Consider the following 24,462-nt stretch of genomic DNA (forward strand, 5'->3'; position numbering starts at 1 on the left):
TTTTTAAAATAAGGAAACTGGGGTCAGTGATTGCACAGTTACTGGGTGGAAGAGTAAACTGGATCTTTGTCTGTTATACCATAGTTGCCTCTCAATTGTTGGAATTTCTCTTCAATTTTGCTTTTTTTAAAAAAAATTATTTATTTATTTTGGGCTGCATTGGGCTTTCGTTGCTGCACGCAGGCTTTCTCTAGTTGCAGTGAGCAGGAGCCACTCTTCATTGCAGTGCGCGGCACTCTCACTGCGGTGGCCTCTCCCACTGCGGAGCATGGCCCCTAGGCACCTGTGCGTCAGCAGTTGTGGCTCGCAGTCTCTAGAGCACAGGCTTAGCAGCTGTGGCGCACAGGCTTAGTTGCTCTGCGGCATGTGGGATCCTCCTGGACCAGGGCTCGAACCTGTGTCTCCTGCATTGGCAGGCGGATTCCCAACCACTGCGCCACCAGGGAAGTCCCCAATTTAGCTTTCTTAAGACAGTATTGGTACTTTTAAAGAAATATGAATTTGAGATTTTGGAAAACAACTGGGAAGGTGGTTAATTTTTAAAAATTATGTTTTAAGCAGAGCTTTAAGCTGGTAAGAAAGCAAATGAAATCTTCAGACCAAAAAAATCAGGAAGTACTAATCCAGAGAAAGAAGCAGGTGTTAAACCTAGGTCCTGCCCCTAATGCATCTGTTGATCCTTAGTGGCCCAGAGCTTAGATTTTCATCGCAGTGCTTAGAGACAGGGCAAAAGATAAACTAGGGGAAAAAACAGCTTTCTCAGAGAAAAGGAAAACTTGTCAGCTTTAGCCTTGGCTCTGGGTTGGTGGAAGGAGGGATCTTATTCTAACCACAAATCCTCTATGATGCAAAGTAGGGCTAAAATTCCCTACTTGTTCTCCAGAAACCCACGTTGAAAATTTTAAGTGATACCAGATTGGTTGTCTTACTGTGCAGTCATCCAGCAGAAAGAAAACAAATCCTCTGGGCTTCCCTGGTGGCGCAGTGTTTAGGAATCCGCCTGCCAATGCAGGGAACACGGGTTCCAGCCCTGGTCTGGTAAGATCCCACATACCGCGGAGTGACTAAGCCTGTGTGCCACAACTACTGAGCCCGCGTGCCACAACTACCGAGCCCGCATGCCTAGAGCCTGTGCTCCACTACAAGAGAAGCCACCTCAATGAGAAGCCACCTCAATGAGAAGCCCGCGTGCCGCAACTAGAGAAAGTCTGAAGGCAGCAACAAAGACCCAACGCAGCCAAAAATAAATTAATTAATTAAAAAAAAGAAAATACACTTTCAGGACAAATGAAATAATGCATTGTAACATAAGGCAGAATGCGGTTTTTGACTTGGGAAAAAATTTCCACTTACGGAATCATTCAGACTCTCTATCACAGCTTAGATGGCAATAAAAATTGTACTGTGGAAAATTGCTGTAGATAACTCAAAAATTTGTTCTAGGTACTCAAACACACACTAACATCAAAGATATATGAATAGATTTAATAAATTTAACAATACTTGCAAGTAGGTTGGGGTAAAGCAGTATTTCTATACTAATAGTATTTTATAAAAATATGTTTTTATTGTATAGGTAGCTAAATTTTACATATAAACATTTCAAGTTCATCTGCTTAAAAAGGTTTATATTTTCAAGTTGAGCCAAAAACTTTAAAATATTGTTTATTTAATATTTATTATTAGATTACATAATATTATTGGGGATTTTCTTCACATTTAAGTAATGGAAAAGTTTTGTCTAAATTTATAATTTTAATGCACTGACTTTTTTTTTTTTTTTTTTTTTTTTTGCGGTGCGCCAGCCTCTCACTGTTGTGGCCTCTCCCGTTGCGGAGCACAGGCTCCGGATGTACAGGCTCAGCGGCCATGGCTCACGGGCCTAGCCGCTTCGCGGCATGTGAGATCTTCCCGGACCAGGGCATGAACCCGTGTCCCCTGCATTGGCAGGCGGACTCTCAACCACTGCGCCACCAGGGAAGCCCTGCTCTGACCTTTAAAATTAACAAATGGATCCTTTTAATATTTAGCAGGTAACATCTAAAGGAACTGGCTTAAATCCTAATGCCAAAGTATGGCAAGAAATACCTCCAGGAAATACTGATGCCACTCCAGTAACTCATGGAACTGAAAGCTCTTGGCATGAAACAGCAGCCACATCAGGGTCTCATCCTGAGGGTAAGTCGTAAATATTTCATCAGATTGAATCACATTTTGGTTAAACATACGGCCAAACCAGTTTATAGAACTTTTAATACATTCTTTGATTATTTGATAAAATATATTTATAAATGTTTAACATGTAATTTGTATACCATTCTCGTTTATTTCCAGTACGAATGGATTGTCACTAATTTCAGACAGTAGCTGTATCTTTGGGTTCAGCATTTAACCCATGTACAATATGGTATTTTTAAATTAGTTTTGATCTACCATCATTGCCAGTGTTACTCACTGTTTGATCTTAGGCAAATGACTTAACCTCTCCATGCTTGTTGCCTTCATCTGTAAAACATTAACAATAGCAATTAATTTGGCATTGGTCTTTCTGAGAATTAAGTGAATAAAGTACATGAAGCTGTCTTATACATAGATAGTACTATGTAAGTTTAAGCTATTGTTAATCATTTTAGCTTATCCATAATGGTCAAACTTACCTCCTTTGGACTCTTACCTAAAATCTTGTGGATATTTTCCCAATTGCTAGAATTCTTTAAAATCTTGTTGTGCCGAGAGTGCCTAAAGATAGGATTTTAAAGAATTACTATTCACTTCCAGTATGTTTTCTTTAATACAGGTAATAGAGAACTTGCAGATGATATGTGTAAGGAATATGAAGTAATGTATTCATCTTGTGAAACCACAAGAACTACTACAGGCATTGAGGAATCAACTGATGGAATGATTCTGGGGCCAGAAGATCTGAGTTACCAAATATATGATGTTTCTGGTAAACTTTATGGTTTTATTGTTAAAATGAGAATGCAGTATGCTAGTCTTTTTCCCCCTCCAGTCTCTTTATCATTGTTCTAGTAAACATGGCATTGATTGGTCTATTTTATTATTTGAAAAGAAGTTTATGTTAATGAAATATTAGGTGACTTTTATAAATACTGTTTTCAAATGGCCAAACATGAACATTGTAATTTAAAAAGAATGTTTATTTTAAAGATCTTACTAAAGGAAAGTGTGAAATTAAAGATGAAAGGAGAAAACAGTCAATATAGTTAAAAAAGAGACCTAAATTACAATCTTTCAGAGTCCAAGTTTCTTGATCTATTAGTTGGGATCAACGCAAGTTCTGTCAATTTTCCCATCACTTTTGTCAGTGTGAAATGCATTTATAAATGTGAGATTGCAGGGATTAATTTTGAGAAAAAGGTTGTGTTATATCATAGTTCTACTACAGTTCAACTTGTGAGATATGTTTTTTTTCACATTCATTTAATTAGCATGGATTATTAATTGCTTGGACTTAAAATGGATAAAATTTAAAAGAAACTAAAGATAGACTGTAGAACCTGATTACCTAACTTTATTTTTCTAAGTTCTAAAGGGTTTCTTTGGAAAATAAGTGTAATAGGGAGTAGGCATCTCTGTCACTGCTTAGTTCCCTGGCATTAGTCAAGGTATATAAACCTTTGTTCTCAGTTTATTTATTATATATATCTGGATTAGATTTCTAAGGTCGGTCAGCTTGTAAGTTGATATCTGAAGTAGAATGGGGTGGTATTTCCATATAATAATTTAAGGTGGTTAGGTTTTGCTCCCTCCTTGTTATAATATACCTATCCTGGCTACTTTGAACTTAGAGTTGGTTTAAGTGAATTGGCAACCAATTGGTATTTTTAAAAGTTTGCTGTAATAACACTGAAAGCTTAAATGAAGTTATTATTCATTTAGCCAGCATTTGGGTAGATGAATTTTATATAGAAGGGTTGCATATACTATATAGAAATAGAGTGCTTCTTATTTCATTTTTAATGAAATTAATTTAATATCTAATATTTTGAATCTTGAGTAGTAAGACAAAGTAGTGGTAAAATCATGCACAAAATTTATCTTTACAGGAAAATATAGTGCTCTAAAATTAAGCAGTGAAAAGAGTATTAAGAGATAGAAGTGGGTTTTTTTTTTAATTGAAGTATAGTTGATTTACAATGTGTTAATTTCTGCTGTACAGCAAAGGGATTCAATAACACACACACACACACACGTTCTTTTTTATATTCTTTTCCATTATGTTTTATCACAGAATGTTGAATATAGTTCCCTGTGCTATATAGTAGGACCTTGTTTATCCATTCTTTATATAATAGTTTGCATCTACTAGCCCCAAATTCCCAATCCATCCCTCCCCTACCCCACCTCCCCCTTGGCAACAAGAAGTCTGTTAAGAGATAGAAGTTTAAGGAGTGTGACTAATATCAGATTTACTACCGATAGTACAGATGTGGAGCCATATATATATCCCACTTTGTGTAGTTCCTGTCTTCAAATTTAGATTACTGTTACTTTTGTTTATGTATATAAATTTATTTGTTTTTTTGGCTGCGTTGGGTCTTCGTTGCTGTGTGTGGGCTTTCTTTAGTTGCGGCATGTGGGCTTCTCACTGCGGTGGCTTCTCTTGTTGCGGAGCACAGGTTCTAGGCGCGCAGGCTTCAGTAGTTGTGGCTTGAGGGCTCAGTAGTTGTGGCTTGAGGGCTCAGTAGTTGTGGCTTGAGGGCTCAGTAGTTGTGGCTCACGGGCTCTAAAGTGCAGGCTCAGTAGTTAGTTGTGGTGCACGGGCTTAGTTGCTCCACGGCATGTGGGATCTTCCCGGACCAGGGCTCAAACCCGTGTTCCCTGCATTGGCAGGCGGATTCTTAACCACTGCACCACCAGGGAAGCCCCTAGATTACTATTACTTTTTTCTTTTTTTTTTTGGCGGTACGCAGGCCTCTCACTGTTGTGGCCTCTCCCGTTGCGGAGCACAGGCTCTGGACGCGCAGGCTCAGCGGCCATGGCTCACGGGCCCATGACCAGGTCACGAACCCGTGTCCCCTGCATCGGCAGGCGGACTCCCAACCGCTGCACCACCAGGGAAGCCCCACTATTACTTTTGTTCTTTGAGTTTTCATTAAAGGAATAAATAGTTATCACATTTTTTAAAGTATTTAGGGTAATGTTTTACAGTATGGTATCTAAGTGCTTTTAGTATTACCGATGATTTGTTAATTACTTGATAAAATATGTAATTTAAAAACTGATATGAGGGCTTCCCTGGTGGTGTAGTGGTTGAGAGTCTGCCTGCCAATGCAGGGGACGCGGGTTCGTGCCCCAGTCCGGGAAGATGCCACATGCCGCGGAGCAGCTGGGCCCGTGAACCATGGCCACTGAGCCTGCGCGTCGGGAGCCTGTGCTCCGCAATAGGAGAGGCCACAACAGTGAGAGGCCCGCGTACCACACACACACACAAAAAAAACTGATATGAAATCTGTCTAAAGAAAGAAGAATAGATAGGTTAAAAGGTAGACCTTGTGTGTATCTGAATTCTAAAAAGAATAAAAATACAGTTTTCTGGTGATTTTAATTTGTGCATACTTTGTGGCTTACTCTGAAAACAATATGTAAAGTTTACTACCTATGGTAATTAGGTATTAACATTTCCCCTCTTGTTTTCTACTATCAGGAGAAAGCAACTCAGCAATTTCTACAGAAGAACTAAAAGAGTGTTTGAAGAAACAATTAGAATTCTGTTTCTCACGGTACACTATCATTTTTAAATTGACCTTTCTCCGTTTTGAATTGTTTGATTAGTAGATGTGAAATACCTATGAAATAGAATGGAAAAATGGTTTTAATTTCCTTTGGTGATGTATTTTGGTATCATTCTTCAGTATATTTCTTAACTAGATTTAAAGATGTGGTGGTCTCCAGTTGATTATGTAAAGGATCTAGTCCCAGTAGAAAGATAATGAAATTTCTGTTGGATATTTTTCCTATAATCATATTCATTTTTAGAGTTCTCTATGTTTTTAGTAGTTTGCTCTTGTAATCTTTGAGCATAGAGTTATTTTTAATAAGATGTGGATGGGTATAGAATTTATATTACCAGTTTCTTCTATTAAATAAAGAGTTCCTTCAGGCAAACATTTCAAGATACCTTATTTACAGATAAGAATTAAGAATTATGTAGGTATATTTATAGCTTAGATGTATAAACCTTCAGTATGTAGAACTACCCCTTCCAAAATAAACAGAAGTTTGGATATGCGTGCAAATGTAATGCCTTCTGTTTTTTGGAGGAGGACCAGTAAACCAATTTTTTAAGCTAGAAACCTGGATTTTATCATAGACTTCTTTATTTCCTTACATATAATACAGTCTTGACTCAGTTTTAATTGATTCTTCATCCTGAATATCTCCCTTTTCTTCTCCACCTTTTTCTTCTTTGCCTTTATAGTCTAGTACAGGCCCTCGTTTTATGAAAACAAGACCCTTCTAGTCAGTTGTGCCTATGATGCAATTCATTTTGTCTCCCATACTTGTCATAGTTATTTTAAAATCTTTGCCTACTAGCTGGATCATTTGTGTGTCTGCTTATATTTGAGGTTTTTTTCTCTTGATTGTCACAATTTCCTGGCTTTTTGCATGTCTTATAAATTTTGATTATAATTTGGACACTACATATGCTGGGCACTACATATAAAAGAAACTAGAAAGCTGCAGTGCCATAATTTTTCTCTCTAGACAAGATTTGAGCTTTCTTCTGGTAAGCAGAAGCAGATTGATTTCTTCAATCCACTTAAGGATTGAGCTGAGTCAGGGCTGAGCAGCCACTTTAATTAGACTCGATCGACCTCTGATTTATCTCTGTTCCTTAGGCATGACCTTCTTAGGCTTTTGATTTAGAAGTTGGCAGGTTTCTGTTACCTCAGTCATGAAACACCAAGGGAAATTTAGTTCTGTTCTTCAGATGTTTGAGATGAGCTCTTTAGCCTCTTACCCTGTACAGCTTCAAAATCTGGCAAATGTCTTGTCAGGGAGACCTGTCTTAGGTTTGATGCAAGGTTCCTTCTTCTACTGGGGCTTCCACAAGACCACAAAGATTTTACTCTGCTTTTTCAGCCTTCCATCTTTCAGGGTCCCAGCCTTCCATCTTCCTCCTTAGAACTCAGTAAATGTCATATGGAGGAAAATCAGCTGTGTATTGGGGGCTCCTTTAGCTTCCAATTCATAATACCAGTCTTGTGCAACTGCCTAAAATAAAGCTCTACTAGTTTCTTTCTGGTCCAGGATCTGCAGATATCCTTGGAAAAGAAAGATTATCTTTCTGGAATTTCATTTTGTCCTTGTAGCTTCTACAGTTTTTATCTCCAAAAACATGATTTTTTTTGTAATCTATCCAAGTTATTTTAGTTGTTGTAGCATGAGCTCTGGCTTATCATGATCTATCACATCCTACTCAGAACTACGATACAGTTCAAACCAGCCGGGTAATTGCCATTTGTAGCTCAGTAGAATTGCCACTAAGACATACTAGGTATTAGTCATGAACATAATAAGTATTAGTCATAATCCTCGATGTTATATATCTATTAATTTGACTTACTTCTGACAAGGTAGTTTCTTTAAGGGTGTGTCATACTGTTTTATGAGAGACTGGCTGAAAGTCTGAGTTGATTTAGGCTACAGCCTTTTAGTTGTACAATATTATGTTTACAGTTGTCTTATTTTCAAGTTCTTAAAGAATATCTGGTTGACTAGTATGTTCTTTTTTTTTTTAATAAATAAATTTATATATTTTATTTTTGGGTCTTCGTTGCTCTCTGCAGGCTTTCTCTAGTTGCGGCGAGCGGAGGCTACTCTTCGTTGCAGTGCGCAGGCTTCTCATTGCGCTGGCTTCTCTTGTTGCAGAACACAGGCTCTAGGCACCAAGGCTTCAGTAGTTGTGGCACACGGACTCAGTAGTTGTGGTTTGTGGGCTCCAGAGTGCAGGCTCAGTAGTTGTGGCACACGGGCTTAGTTGCTCTGCAGCATGTGGGGTATTCCCGGATCAGGGCTCTAACCGTGATCCCTGCATTGGCAGGTGGATTCTTAACCACTGCGCCACTAGGGAAGCCCTGTTCTTTCTTTTATGCTGAAGTGAGTTTAACTGTTACTGGTATCCTCTCTATTCTTTTTTCCTCCAAGACAAATAACCACCACTTGTTGACAATTGTAACCTTAAAAAGGTAATTACTACTCTATTTTAGTATAATTTGAATGTAAAGGCCTGGACCCTACTCTTTGCCAAGTACTAAGGCTTTGTCATTTTGAATGACAAAGATCCTTTGTGGAACCTGTATTCTGACTGGGGGAGACAAAACAATAAACATAATAAATAAGCAGCTTAGAAGTGTGTTAGGTGATAAGTGCTATGGAAAAAAGTAGAGGGGAGTAAGCAAGGGAAGAGGGGAATCAGGAGTACTTGGGTGGTTTCAGAATAGGGTGGTCATTGAGAAGTCATTGAGAAGGTGGCTTTTAAGCAAAGATTTCTAGCTATTTATAACCAGACTACTTCAAAGGTTTGATGTAAATAACAAGACATGAATTTGATTCTCCTTCAGTTTGTTGAACAAGATTTTATGTGTAAGATAGAGCATTTGTATCTTCTTTTTTAAAAAATGTATCTTAGTCTTTTGTCTTAATTTAAAACGTTTTATATTTATTATTTTAACTTTATTATTTAAATTTAAATAAAAAGTCAAACATACCTATTAAAAAATGCAAACATTAAGAAACTGAAAATCCTCCATGATCCAACTCATGGTTTACATTACAATTTTCTCCATATGCATATTCTAACATCAGTGATAAGGTATTTATAAGATGGAACAAAACTGTATGTAATATTTTGTAATATACTTTAATATTAAGCCTCTTTCCACATCAATATAATTTCATAAATTCCTTGTTCAAAACTGTTGGGCCCAATGTATTTGGGGATTCAGAAACTTTCCAGAAGTTGTTAGAATGTATCTGTTGTATATTACGTATTTTCATAGTTCACTGTGTTATTTCTGATAGCATAATTTTGTTTTCCTAGGTTTAGTGACAAAAGTGAATAAGGCATCTCTTTTCTTTAGGTGCTTTTTAAGATTTGTTTGTTTTATAGGACTGTTGCTTCTCTTATTCCTTTCAGAGAAAATTTGTCAAAGGATCTTTACCTGATATCTCAAATGGACAGTGATCAGTTCATCCCAATTTGGACAGTTGCCAACATGGAAGAAATAAAAAAGCTGACCACAGACCCTGACCTAATTCTTGAAGTGTTGAGATGTATGTAAATCCTACCTTTTAGCTTACTTTTAAAATCAAAGATTAAATATTCTTTTGACTTCTGATCATGCAGGAAATTGTTTTTAACTCCATATTTTTTGCTATTCTGTGCTAATAATTTATCTGTTTTTACTGACTGGTACATATATAGCTTGTATATCAGTTCTGTACCTTGGTTGTTCATCTTGATACCCATTTACTCAAGTATAAGCAATTAAACCTCTGTTTTCTGGGCTATTAGAAAGCTATATGTGTCATTATCACACCCTGTAAAGCAATCTGTTTCAAACTTCTGAACAAAAGTAATAAGTAAACTTTATATCACAACCCAATACACACAACTGAAATGTTAATAGTAGATTAATACTAAATGCTTGAAATGAGTTCATTTCTTTTATTATAAAATTGTTTTCACAACCTATTAAAAGAGTTGCGACCTGCAGTTTGACAAACACTGCTCCAAAGTTTGGTAAAGAATTTATATTTTAGATTGAGGCTTAAGAATTTTTAGTGGTGTTTGTGTCTTATATCAGCATTTCTCGGTAACCTCTCTTATACAGGTTTTGTTAACTACTTGAGTAAAGGTGGATCTTCACTTTTTTTTTGAAATTCGTTGAAATGTTTGAAAGTTAAATAAAGCAAGTCCAGTAATAGACTTACATGGGAGTAGGGATTTCCATTGTCAGAGGGATAAAAACATTTATGAAATCTCTGATCGGTTTGTACAGATCAAACCAGCCTTGATCTGGTTTGACCAGATCTTAAAATGACCCAGTCTTGTCAACATTTAAAGAATTTGCCAAGAGACAGAATCTCCTACCTCCAAGGGCTGAAACCTAGCACTTATACACAGGCCTTCTTCCTTAACAACTACTTTTATTCTCTCTACTTACCTGCACAGGAAGATGTGACATATTATCCTTTGAAGGGACTAGAAATAAAAGTTTTGGCTTGTGGTACTACCTTCATTCTATATTAACTCAAAACCAGCATCTGAAAGAAAGACTGTAATTATTTATATATAATTCTTGGTTTTAAGTGTTTCTCAGACTTTAATTTTAAGGAGAATTTTTTCACATATCAAAGCTCATTACATTCCCTAGAGTAGTGTTTGGCTAATGCAGTACATTGATTTTACTTGAAATAAAGAATTTGGTAATTGTATACAGGGAAGTGCCCTATAAGGTATAAATATTGTATACTCCTTAAAGGCTTCTTTTCAACTCCAACACTGTGCCACGTCACAAAATAAGTACACTGAGTATTTGTGCAATGAATAACATTGGACAATGTTCTTTGCATATCAGTCTCAAGATACTTTATTGTAACTGTGATCTTTGATTCTACAACTTAATTTCTTTAAGATGTTAGCCTCTGCTAATTTATTCAGTTGGAAATTGAATAGTTTTTTAATGGAATTATTAATATCACTATTCTTACACTTTTGAATGAAACTTCTTTAAAATTTCAGCTTCTCCCATGGTGCAAGTTGATGAGAAGGGCGAGAAAGTGAGACCAAGTCATAAGCGTTGTATTGTAATTCTTAGAGAGATTCCTGAAACAACACCAGTAGAGGTAAATCATTAGTATTGTTAAAGCTAAATATTCTTAACTGTTTATTTTATTTTATTTTCAGTAATTTTTAATAGATTTATTTATTTTTGTTTATTTTTTTGGCTGCATTGGGTCTTCGTTGCTGCGCGCGGGCTTTCTCTAGTTGCGGCGAGCGGGGGCTACTTTTCGTTGTGGTGCATGTGCTTCTCATTGTGGTGGCTTCTCTTGTTGTGGAGCACAGGCTCTAGGCGTGCAGGCTTCCGTAGTTGTGGCACACGGGCTTAGTTGTTCTGTAGCATGTGGGATCTTCCCGGACCAGGGCTCGAGCCCATGTCCCCTGCATTGGCAGGCAGATTCTTAACCACTGTGCCACCAGGGAAGTCCCTCTGAGTTTTGATAATTATCTTTTTCTAAATCCATATTTTTTTTGAGTTTTAGTTTTTAATTAAATCAGTTATGAAAAACAAGATATCTGGGGCTTCCCTGGTGGCGCAGTGGTTGAGAGTCCGCCTGCCAATGTGGGGGACACGGGTTCGTGCCCCGGTCTGGGAAGATCCCACATGCCGGAGCGGCTGGGCGTGTGAGCCATGGCCACTGAGCCTGCGTGTCCGGAGCCTGTGCTCCGCAACGGGAGAGGCCACAACAGTGAGAGGCCCGCGTACCGCAAAAAAAAAAAAAAAAAAAAAACAAGATATCTGTGCACAGTTCATGTCTGTGACTGTTGTAGACAGAGCATTTGGATTAAATGAAAATGCATAAAAATACTTTGCACCTAGAAAATGTTAATGTAGGACAGTCCCCCCATCCACCCACACCTTTTTTTTTGGACAATGACAGGACTGGAAAGATTTTACTCTTAAGCAGAATTTAGCTTGCCACTAGGATTGAAATAATACTTCAGTTTTGCTGATTATAAAATAAGCTTCCATCCCTAAATCATGCACAAAATTTGCACTATAACTATGCATGTTCTTGTTTCAGAGTATAATTCTACTCAACAGAAAAATGGGCAGAAGGCGTAAACAGTTACTAAGTAAAGAAATAGAAAGGACCAAAAGACATGAAGAGGAAAAAAAATGCCCATTTTTGATATATTTTTAGAGTTAACTGAAGATTTTCTTTTTTAGGAAGTAAAAGCTTTGTTTAAAAATGAAAACTGCCCCAAGGTGATAAGCTGTGAATTTGCACACAATAGCAACTGGTATATCACTTTCCAGTCAGACACAGATGCACAGCAGGTGAGAAGAAAACTTTTCTTCTGATTTGAAGTCCTGGTGATAAAAGCAGTAGTGTATATTTTACTTGAGAAAAATGTGTGCTTACAGTAATGTTTGTAAAGACTTTGGAGAACCTTGTTCACCTTTTTGGTGCTGCTTATTAATTGATTTCCTTTTTGATGATCTTCTTAAAGCTTTTTTTGTTTCAATTTAAGAACAGTTTGTTTCCTATCAGTAAAAATATTAACAATTTTTAAATTAACATGGGAATCAGAGACCATGTACTCAGTAGTTAGTATTTCTATTACAGAGTAGGCCCGCAGTATATATAACTTCCGTTCTGATTCTTGGTATTTTGACATAATGATTTTACCCTTAATTGTTATCATGGCCTATTTAAAGATAAGTAATATTCCTTTGAAACAAAAATTTCTATAATAGCCTTTTAAAACCTTGTACTGATTTTTTTTTTAATTCTTCATCTTAGAAGGCCCTCCGAACCCATTTTAAAATTGATAGGTAGTGATATTTTGGGTCTGTTTTGAATTTTGTGAGTATGTGTCAGTAGTAATCCATAGTAGTTTAATATACAATAAATGTGAACTGTAGCCTTAAATTTTTACTTTTTCATTCCCTGTCACCTGCATAATGGGATCATCTTCAGAATTTTTTATTGTTTAGTTTAGAGATAGTTGCAATTACCAAAACTCTCTTGATAGAATAATGATGGCTTTAATGAAATGTTTGAATGCTAATGAAAGTTCCTTCCTGCTTTGTTAACAGGCTTTTAAATACTTAAGAGAAGAAGTTAAGACATTTCAGGGCAAGCCAATCATGGTAAGAAACATTTGTTAGTCCATCATGAGACAAGAAGGTTTTTGTTGTCTGTCTATTAACAAACAAAGATGAATAACATTTTATAAAACCCATAATGATTTTAAAGAAATTTCTGGCTCATATGAAATGCTATTTCAGGAAATTAGTGATAGAATGTCAAAATACTTTGTAAACAGCAGTTTCTTCTAGAAGTATAACTTCAGACAGCATGAAGTTTAAGTTAGATGCTGATTGACGATGTGTAAGATAATCATAGATCTCAATCCTGCTCTTAGGAGCAGGAATAATTTTTTAGTAACAAAGGTGGAAAACATTCTCAGTACTTTCATTTCAATTAACTGCATCACTGCATTAATACTCAGCCATTTGGGAACCAGGAAATTGTCGTTGATGACACTTGCTCACAGTTTACATGTCTAATCTGTTCTCACATCCCATGAAATCTGCCTTCAAAACTTCTTTCAATCATTACTACCATTGTTTAGGCTTGAGCAATTGGAATAGCCTTTTAGCTGTTAGGCCTTCAGCTTTCCCCTCCTTACAGTCCATCCTCCACATTATTTTAAGTGTGAAAGTAATACCTATATGTGGTAAGAAAGCCAAATGATTTATAGTAAATAAGTTAATTAAATCTCCCTGTCCCAGATTCCTCCAGTCATTTTCCCTAGAGGTGATGAGAGAGCAGTTTTTTCTGCACCTATCTAGGAATTTTCTTTCTGTCTTTACATGAATGGAAATGTATAGTATATACACGCCTATTCTTTTCTCATAATAGATCTTTTCATTCACCATTGTCACAGGTATACATTTAATACTGTTCCGTGATTTAATTATTAAGTTGTTGTTCTATTTACAAATAATTTGTAACATGCTTTCTTTAAAAGTTTTTTTTATTGTGATAAAATATGCATACATACAATTTACCATTTTTAAGTGTACAGCTAACCCAGTGGCGTTTAGTACATTCACATTGCTGTGCAACCATCACCGGTATTTATTTCCAGAACTTTGCAGCATCCCCAGAAACTCTATACCCATGAAACCATAACTTCCCATTCTTCCCAGCTGCTGGTAACTTCCCTTCTAGTCTCTGTCTTTCTGAATGTACCTATTTTAGATACCACATATAAATGGAATCATGCAATATTTGTCCTTTTGTATCTGGCTTATTTCACTTAGCATAATATTTTCCAGCTTCATCTATGTGGAGCATGTGTCAGAACTTCATTACTTTTTATTGGCTGAATAATATTCCATTGTATGTATATACCACATTTTGTTTATTCATTATCTATTGAAGGATGCTTGGGTTGCTTCCATCTTTGGATTACTGTGAATAATGCTGCACAACTATCTGAGTCCCTGCTTTCAACTCTTTTGGGTATATACTAGGAATTACTGGGTAATATGATAATTATATGTTTAACATATTGAGGAGTGCATAACTGTTTTCCAAAGCAGTTGTATCGTTTTACATTCCCACCAGCAATGGAGGAGGATTCAAATTTTTCTACATCCTTAACAACACTTGTTATTTTTGCTTTTTGGATAAAGCCCTCATCCTAATGGGTAGAAAGTGGTATCTCATCATGGTTTTGTGCTTCATTTTCCTAGTGGCGTATGATATCGGGCATCTTTTCATGTGCTTCTTTGCCATTTATATGTCTTTTTTGGAGAAATGTCTGTTCAAGTCCTTTGACCATTTTTTAAATTGGGTTATTTGTTGTTGAGCTGTACCAGATCTTTATATATTCTGGATATTAAACTCTTGTCAGATATATGATCTGCAAATATTTTCTCCTATTTTGTGGGTTATCTTTTTTACTCTCTTGAAGTGTCTTTGAGGCTCAAAAGCTTTTAATTTTTATGAAGTCCAATTAATTTTTTTGTTATCTGTGCTTTTGTTGCCATACTTCATAAATTGTTGCCAAATCCAAGATCATGAAATGTTTCCCCTATGTTTTCTAAGGGTTTTATAATATTAGCCTTTCCTTTTAATTGAAATATAGTTGATGTACAATATTATGTTCATTTCAGGTATACTACATAGTGATTTGACATTTGCATACATTATGAAATGATCACTGTGTTAAGTCTAGTAACCATCTGTCCCCATGCAAAGTTAATACAATATTATTTAACCATATTCTTTTTAAAAAATATTCATTCATTCATTCATTCATTTATTTTGGCTGTGCTGGCTCTTAGTTGGGGCACGTGGGATCTTCATTGTGGCATGCGGACTTTAGTTGCGGCATGCAGGCTTCTTAGTTGCGGCATGTGGACTCTTAGTTGCGGCACGCGTGCGGGATCTAGTTCCCCGACCAGGGATCAAACCCGGGCCACCTGCATTGGGAGCGTGGAGTCTTAACCACTGGACCAGCAGGGAACTCCCTGACCATATTCTTTTTTTTTTTTTTTTTTTTTTTGCGGTACGCGGGCCTCTCACTGTTGTGGCCTCTCCCGTTGCGGAGCACAGACTCCGGATGCGCAGGCTCAGCGGCCATGGCTCACGGGCCCAGCCGCTCCGCGGCATGTGGGATCTTCCCAGACCGGGGCACGAACCCGTGTCCCCTGCCTTGGCAGGCGGACTCTCAACCACTGCGCCACCAGGGAAGCCCCCTGACCATATTCTTTATGCTGTATATTACATCCCCATGGCTTATTTATTGTATAACTGGAGGCTTGTACCTCTTAATTCCATTCACCTATTTACCTGCCCCACAACCCCCTCCCCTCCGTCAACTACCCAAATGTTCTCTGTATCTATGAGTCTGTTTTCATTTTGTTTTGTTTGTTTTATTTTTTAGTTTCCACATATAAGTGAGATCATGTGGTATTTGCTTTTCTTTGTCTTACCTCACTTAGCATAATTACCCTCTAGATCCATCCATGTTGTCACAAATGGCAATATTTCTTTTTTTATGGCTGAGTAATACTCCACTGTGTATATATATCATATCTTCTTTATCCATTCATCTATTGATGGGGACTTAGGTTGCTTCCATATCTTGGCTGTTGTAAATAATGCTGCAGTGAATATAAGGGTGCATATATCTTTTGGAATTAGTAGTTTTGATTTCCTTGGGTAAATACCCAGAAGTGAATTTGCTGGATCCTATAGGAGTTCCATTTTTAATTTCTTGAGGAAGCTCCATACTGTTTTTCCATAGTGGCTGCACCAATTTACAATCCTACAAGTGCACAAGGGTTCCCTTTTCTCCACATCTTCGCCAACACTTGTTATTTGTTGTCTTTTTGATGATAGCCATCTGACGGTTTTGAGGTGGTATCTCACTGTGGTTTTGATTTCCATTTCTCTGATTATAGTGATGTGGAGCATCTTTTCTGTCTGTGGCCATCTGTGTGTCTTCTTTGAGGGAATAAAAAGCCTGTATTCCGGTCTTCTGCCCATTTGTATATGGTGTGAGAATGTAGTCCAATTTGATTCTTTTGCATGTAGCTATCCAGTTTTCCCAGCTCTCTTTAAGAGGCTGTCTTTTCCTCATTGTTTATTCTTGCCTCCTTTGCCATAGATTAATAGGCCAAATATGTGTGGATTTATTTCTGGGCTCTCTCTTTGGTTTCATTGATCTGTGTGTCTGTTTTTGAGCTAGCACCATACTATTTGATTATTGAAGCTTTGTAATATAGTTTGAAATCTGGGAGCGAAATACCTCCAGCTCTGTTTTTCTTCCTCAAGATTGCTTTGGTATTTGAGATCTTTTGGTATCCATACAGAGTTTAGAATTACTGTTCTATTTCTGTGAAAAATGCCCTTGATATTTTGATAGAGATTGCTTTGAATCTATAGATTGCCTTGCTTAGTTTGGTCATTTTAACAATATTAATTCTTCAGTCCATGAGCATGGTGTGCCATTTCGTTTGTTTGTGTCATCTTTGGTTTCTTTCATCAGTGCCTTATAGTTTTCAGAGTATAAGTCATTTACCTCTTTGGTTAGATATTTTATTTTTTGATGCAGTTATAAATGGGATTGTTTTCTTAAAATCTCTTTCTGATAGTTCATTATTAATGTATAGAAGGGCAGCAGATTTCTGTGTATTAGTTTTGTATCCTACAACTGTACTGAATTCATGTATTTTAATAGATTTTTGATAGCATCCTTAGGCTTTTCTATATATAGTATCATGTCATTTACAAACAGTGACAGTTTTACTGCTTCCTTTCCAATTTGAATTCCTTTTATTTCTCTTCCTCGTTATTGCTATGGCTAGGACTTCCAGTACTGTATTGAATAAAAATGGCAAGAGTGGGCATCCTTGTCATGTTCCTTAACTTACTGGAAATGCTTCAGCTTTTCGCCATTGAGTATGATGTTGGCTGTGGGTTTGTCATATATAGCCTTTATTATGTTGAGGTATGTTCCTTATATACCCACTTATTGGGAGTTTTTATCATAAATGTTAAATGTTTAATTTTCAAAAGCTTTTTCTACATCTGTTGAGATGATCATATGATTTTTATGTTCAGTTTGTTAAAGTGATATATCATATTGATTTATTTGCAGATATTAAACCATCCTTGATCCCTGAGATAAATCTTACTTGATCATGATGTGTGATCTATTTAATGTACTGTTGAATCCTGTTTGCTAATATTTTGTTGAGGATGTTAGCATCCATGTTCATCAGTGATATTGGCCTGTAGTTTTCTTTTTTTGTGTCTAGTTTTGGTATCTAGGTGATGCTGGCCTCATAGAATAAGCTCAGAAGCATTCCTCCTTCAATTTTTTGGAATAGTTTAAGAAGAATAGGTGTTAATGCGTCATTAAATGTTTTGTAGAATTCCCCTGTGTAGCCATCTGTCTGGTTCTGGGTGGGTGAGATTTTTGCGTCCACCCTTTAGGAGCAGATTCTCTTGTTTCCTACAATCTTCTCAGTGTCCAGTATGCAAGCTCCACTGATTTTCAAAGCCAGACCTGGCGCCTCATCTTCTTGTTTTAGGACCCTCAGCCTGGGAAGCCCAATGTGGCATTTGGACCTCTTGCTCCTTGGGGGAGGAACTCTACAATTGTGATATTCTTCCTGTTTGTGGGTCACCAACCAGGGTGTTTGGGTGCTGACTATGTCTCATTTCCACCCATTCTACCCATCTCATGCTTCCTTTTTCACGTCTTTAGTTGTGGAAAATCTTTTCTGCTAGTCTTCAGGTTGTTGTCATAGATACTTGTTCTGTAAGTACTTGTAAATTTGGTGTGTCCATGGGAGGAGCTGGGTTTATTTCTGGGTTCTCTGTTTCCATTTAATTGATCTGTATGTCTGTCTTTATGCCAGTACCACACTATTTCAATTATTGTAGCTCTGTAGTAAGATTTGAAAACGAGAAGTATGAGCTGTTCAATTTTACTGTTCTTTTTTAATACTGTTGAGGGTATTCAGGGCCACTTGAAATCTCATATGAATTTTAGGTTGGAGTTTTCTGTTTCTCCAAGCAAATGCCATTGGGACTTTGATAGTACACTGAGTCTGTATATCATTTGAATATTGTTGTCATCTTAACAATATTGAGTCCTCCAGTCCATGAACATGGGTTTCATTCTATTTATTTAGGTTTTTCATTTCTTTCAGCAATTTGTAATAGTTTTCATTGTATAGGTGATGTATTCCTAAGTATTTTGTTCTTTTTGATACTGTTGTTGATGGAATTTTCTTAATTTCCTTTTCAGATTGTTCGTTCCTAGTGTATAGAAATACAACCATTTTGAGTGTTGATTTTATATCCTGCATCTTTGCTGTACTAGTTGATTAGATCTAACTTTTTTGGGGGGTGGGGGTGGGGGTCTGATTCTTTAAGAATTTTCTACATGTAAGATCATGTTATTTACAAACAGATCATTTTACTTCTCCTTTCTAGTTTGGATGTCTTTTATTACTTTTTCTTGCCTAATTGCTCTGGCTAGACCTCCCAATACTATGTTGAGCGAAATGGCAAAAGTGGGCATCCTTGTCTTGTTCTTGATCTTAGGGGAAAAACCATCAGTCTTTTACCACTGAGTGTGATATCAACTATGTGCTTTTCACATACGGCCTTTGTCATGTTGATGAAGTTCCCTTCCCTTCCCAGTTTGAGTATTCTTACCTTGAAAGTGTGGAATTCTTTGAAATGCTTTTTCTGTATCAATTGAGATGATCATGTGTGGTTTTCCTTTGTTCTGTTAATGTGCCATATTACATTGATTTTCTTATGTTGAACCACCCCACCTCCCATCCTCCCTCCCCACCCTCCCGCTCCCATTTCTGGAATAAATCCCACTTGGTCAAGATGTATACTCTTAACTCCTGACAAGTTGAATTTGCTAGTATTTTTTTGTGGATTTTTAAAATCTATATTCATAAGAGATATTGGCCTGTAGGTTCCCCCCCCTTGTAGTGTCTTTGTCTGTTTTATCAGAGTAATACTGGCCTCTTAGAATGAGTTAGGAAGTGTTTCTTCTTCAATTTTTTTGGAAGAGTTTGAGAAGGATTGGTGTTAATTGAGAAGGATTGGTGAAATTTTTCTTTTCTTTTTCATTATGGTTTATTACAGGATATTGAATATAGTTCCCTGTGCTGTACAATAGAATCTTGTTGTCTATCCATTCTGTATATAATAGTTTCCATCTGCTAGTCCCAAACTCCCAATCCAACCCTCCCTCACCCCTCCTCCCCCTTGGCAACCACAAGTCTGCTCTCTACATATATGACTCTTTCTGTTTCATAGATAAGTTCATTTGTATCATATTTTAGATTCCACATATAAGTGATATCATACGCTATTTGTCTTTCTCTTTCTGACTGATTTCACTTAGTGTGATAATCTCTAGGTCCATCCATGTAGCTGCAGATGGCATTATTTCATTCTTTCTTTATGGCTGAGTAATGTTCCGTGTGTGTGTGTGTGTATCTCACATCTTCTTTATCCATTCATCTGTCAGTGGGCATTTAGGTTGTTTCCATGTCTTGGCTGTTGTAAATAGTGCTATTATGAACATAGGGGTGCACGTATCTTTTCAGATTATAGTTTTGTCTGGATATATGTCCAGGAGTGGGATTGCTGGATCATATGGCCTCTTTGAAATTTTAAAATCACTGATTCAACCTCCTTCTTAAAGGTTTATTCAAATTTCCACCTTCTCGGGTCAGTTTTTGTAGTTTGTGTGTTTCTAGGAATCTGTCCGTTTCGTCTAGGTTATCCACATGTTGATCTGCCTTTGTTTACACTGTTCTCTTGTATTATTTTTATTTCTGTAAAATCAGTATTTGGGTCTGATTTTAGTTCTCATTTCTGATTTAGGAATTGGAATCTTTAACCTTTCTTAGTCTAGCTAAAGGTTTGTTCATTTTCTTGATCTTTTCAAAGAACCAGCGTTCAGTTTCATTGATTTTTCTGTCATTTTTCTGTTATTTTTATCTCCATTCTAATCTTTATTATTTCCTCCTGCTATCTTTGGTTTTAGTTTGCTTCTTTCTAGTTTTTAGGTGGTAGCTTAGGTTATTGCTTTGAGATCATTCTTTGTTAACATAGGTGCTTATAGCTATAAGTTTCCCTCTTTGCACTGTTTTTATAACATCCAGTAAATTCTTTTTTATTGGGTTATAGTTGTTTTACAATGTTGTCTTCATTTCTACTGTACAGTGGAGTTCCCTGTGCTATACAGCAGGTTCTCATTAGTTATCTATTTTATACATATTAGTGTATATATGTCAATTCCAGTCTCCCAGTTCAACCCACCCCCCTTCCCCCCTTGGTGTCCATATGTATGTTCTCTGTGTCTGTGTCTCTGTTGCTGCCTTGCAAACCGATTCATCTGTACCATTTTTCTAGATTCCGCACATATGCATTAATATACGATTTTTTTAAAATTTATTTATTTATTTATTTATTTTTGGCTGTGTTGGGCCTTCGTTTCTGTGCAAGGGCTTTCTCTAGTTGTGGCGAGCGGGGGCCACTCTTCATCGCAGTGCGCGGGCCTTTCACTGTTGTGGCCTCTCTTGTTGCGGAGCACAGGCTCCAGACGCGCAGGCTCAGTAGTTGTGGCTCACGGGCCCAGTTGCTCCGCGGCATGTGGGATCTTCCCGGACCAGGGCTCGAACCCACGTCCCCTGCATTGGCAGGCAGACTCTCAACCACTGCGCCACCAGGGAAGCACACGATATTTGTTTTTCTCTTTCTGACTTACTTCACTCTGTATGACAGTCTCTGGGTCCATCCACATCTCTACAGATGACCCAGTTTTGTTCCTTTTTATGGCTAATACATCCAGTAAGTTCTGATATGTTGTGTTTTTGTGTTCATTCATCTCAAATTATTTTCTAATTTCTCTTGCGATTTCATCTTTGACCCATTGGTTAAGAACGTGTGTTGTTTAATGTGTGAATTTTCTAGTTTTCCTTCTGTCACTGATTTCTAGTTTCATTCCATTGTGGACAGAGGAGATACTTTGTAAGATATCAGTCTTTCGAAATTTATTAAAACCAGTTTTGGTCTCTCATAGAGAATGTTCCATGTACACTTGATAAAAATATATACTCTGGTGTTTAGAGTACTGTCTGTCAGTGTTTGTAGTGTTATTCAAGTTCCCTGTTTGTTTATTGCTTTTATTTTATTTATTTGGTTGCATTGGGTCTTAGTTGTGGCAGGAGGGCTCCTTAGTTGTGGCATGCAAACTCTAAGTTGTAGCATGCATGTGGGATCTAGTTCCCTGACCAGGGATCAAATCTGGGCCCCCTGCATTGGGAGCATGGAGTCTTAACCACTGTGCCACCAGGGAAGTCCCTGTTTATTGCTTTTCTGTTTTGTTATTATTCATTATTGAAAGTGGGTTATTGAAGTCTCTATTATTGCAGAACTGTCTATCCTTTCAGTTCTGTCAGTTTTTGCTTTACATATTTTGGGGCTCTCTTGGTAGATGCATGTATGTTTATAATTGTTTTATCTTTTTGCTGGATTGAACCTTTTATCAATATATAATCTCCTTTGTCTCTGGTAACCTTTTTTGACTTTGTTTTGCATAATAATAATATAGTCATCTTAGCTGTATTTTGATTACTATTTGCTTGGAATACCCTTTTCAGTTCTGTTAATTTCAATGCCTTTGAATCTAAAAGGAATCTCTTATAGACAGCATATGGATGAATATTGGTTTTTTTTTCAACCCACCAGTGTCTGCCTTTTAAGAGGAGAGTTTAAGCCATTTACATTTAAAGTTCTTACTGCTAAGTAGGGAATGCTTCTGCCATTTAGGTATTTGTTTTCTGTGTGTCCTAAATGTCTTTTCCCCCTGAATTCCTCCATTATTGCCTTTTTTGAAATTTTGTAATGTAACTATTTTGATATCCTTTCCTATTCTGTATACTTTTAAGTTTTGTTTTGTTTTGTTTTTTTTTAGTGGTTCTCTTGGGGGTTACAATTAACATCTTAAATATATAACAACCTCATTTGAATAATACCAATTTAGTTTCAGTAGTGTACAAATACTCTGCTTCTATACTTCTCTGTCCATCCCCCTTTATATTCTTATTGTCACAGGTTACATCTTTATATGTGTGCCCATTGTGGTATCACTTTATATTTTGTTCATTTTTCTTTTGAATCATATAAGGAAAAAAGAGGAGTCACATACCAAAGGTGCAGTCAGCCCTTTGTATTTCTAGGTTCTGCAACCAGTCCTCTGTGGATACCAAGGGACAATGTACAATAATATTTTTTTAATTTACCTATGTAATTACCAGTGTTCTTTATTTCTTCTTATGGCTTTGATTGTTTGGTGTCTTTTCATTTCACCTTGAACAACTCCCGTTAGCATTTCTTGAAGGGTAGGTGTACTGATTACCTTTTATCATTTTGTTTATACATCTTTTTCCTGATCGCTATTAGGTTTGTCCATGGTTTTCATTAGCTTATTGAGTATACTTAAGATAGTTGATTTAACGTCTTTGGCCAGTAATTCTAATGTCTGAGCTTCCTCAGGATGGTTTCTATCAAATTCTGTTTTTCCTGTGAATGGACCATAGTTTTTTGTTTCCTCGTGTGTTTTGTAATTTTTTTTGAGAATTAGACATGCCAAGGTAGTGTAAAGTGTTAACTCTGGAAATCTGATTCTCCTGCTCCTCATATATTACTGATTTTTTGCTTGTTGAGGGCTATAGCTGTTCATTTGTGACTTTTCCAAATTATTTTCGCAAAATATATATTCCTTGTTGTTTATGGTCACTGAAATTTCTGTTCCATTATCTCTGCATTTGGCATGTGACCTAAAAAAGATTTCCATAAATGTCTGGCTCTGAATAGGGTAGTACTGGTGGCAAAGGATTTTGTCCTTTTAAGTCAGTCACCAGTGCTGCTGTGAATCAAAACTAAGGCAAGCATGGGCACTGATTTCTCAGGAATCCACCAGACCAACCACAGTGCACCCTCAATTTTTGGAGAACAAAGTCCCCACTACATGCCTTGGCACCAGCCAGCCACTCCAGGAACACAAGCTACTGAGGGGCAGGGTTGGTAGCTACTTTTATATACTGCTCACTTAGAAAAGATCAGCAGCCTCTCCTTTTGTCAAGCACTCACCTAGTTATAAGTGTACAAGCACTCTTTCTTGCTTAATTATTGATGCAGTGGAGGTACCTACGCATAGAGCCTATTCAGCTGTTACCACTGTTTTTCTGTTTATATATGCAATTATAACTTTAGGATAATACCCTAGAACTAAATTATCTGTATCGAAGAGTATATCCATTTACTTATTAGGTAGAACCAATTTACACTCTTACAGTATATTTTTTTTTAATTTATTTATTTTATTTATTTACTTTTGGCTGTGTTGAGTCTTCATTGCTGCATGGGGGCTTTCTCCAGTTGCGGTGAGCGGGGGCTACTCTTGGTTGTGGTGCACGGGCTTCTCATTGTGGTGGCTTCTCTTGTTGCGGAGCACAGGCTCTAGGTGCACGGGCTTCAGTAGTCGTGGCTCGTGGGCTCTAGAGCACAGACTCAGTAGCTATGGTGCATGGGCTTAGTTGTTCCACGGCATGTGGGATCTTCCAGGACCAGGGCTCAAACCCGTGTCCCCTGCATTGGCAGGCGGATTCTTAACCACTGTGCCACCAGGGAAGTCCCTACAGTATTTTCTATTTCTTTAAAATTTCCTGTAGTTGATTCTCTGATTTTCCAACTTTTTTTTTTGGCCACACTACACATGTGGGATCTTAGTTCCCTGACCAGGGATTGAACCTGTGCCCCCTGCAGTGGAAACATGGAGTCTTAACCAATGGACTGCCAGGGAAGTCCCCATGACTATTTTTCTGTGAAGATTTTCTTATTGATTTGTATGAGTTCTTAGAGGAGCTTAATCTTCTTGTCAAATTAACTATTTGTATTGTTACTATGTTTGTGGTATTTGTGTGGAAATCCATTTTGTTGCAGCAAGATTACAAGATTGATATTTTTCTTTATGCCTTTGGATTTGAATGTAGTTTTGCTAGGCCCTCTCTAAGAAAAATTTTCTTTTTTAATCAACATTCTTATAGTTTACATACAATAAAATGTACTTATTTG

The 24,462-nt window shown here is 37.0% G+C and overlaps 1 protein-coding gene across 5 annotated transcripts in view; it reads left to right on the forward strand.

Annotated features, from left to right (window-relative positions):
* The window catches only part of LARP4 (La ribonucleoprotein 4), a 66,223-nt gene that overhangs the window by 14,890 nt on the left and 26,871 nt on the right, over nt 1–24,462 (forward strand). For 2 of the 5 annotated variants that reach the window (XM_022572184.2, XM_022572183.2), the window contains 7 exons: nt 2,031–2,178; nt 2,798–2,950; nt 5,672–5,747; nt 9,167–9,303; nt 10,775–10,878; nt 11,985–12,095; nt 12,858–12,911. In XM_022572184.2, coding sequence (XP_022427892.1) covers nt 2,821–2,950; nt 5,672–5,747; nt 9,167–9,303; nt 10,775–10,878; nt 11,985–12,095; nt 12,858–12,911 — 612 coding nt within the window. In that variant the 5' untranslated portion in view covers nt 2,031–2,178; nt 2,798–2,820. Of the gene's footprint in view, nt 1–2,030; nt 2,179–2,797; nt 2,951–5,671; nt 5,748–9,166; nt 9,304–10,774; nt 10,879–11,984; nt 12,096–12,857; nt 12,912–24,462 lie in introns of those variants that run through there. The other 3 variants (XM_089920706.1, XM_089920707.1, XM_089920708.1) reach the window with 3 other exon arrangements.

Source organism: Delphinapterus leucas, chromosome 11 (assembly GCF_059928025.1).
Source record: "Delphinapterus leucas isolate spDelLeu-1000000601 "Yukka" chromosome 11, BTC_Dleu_Yukka2, whole genome shotgun sequence".
Lineage (NCBI taxonomy): Eukaryota > Metazoa > Chordata > Mammalia > Artiodactyla > Monodontidae > Delphinapterus > Delphinapterus leucas.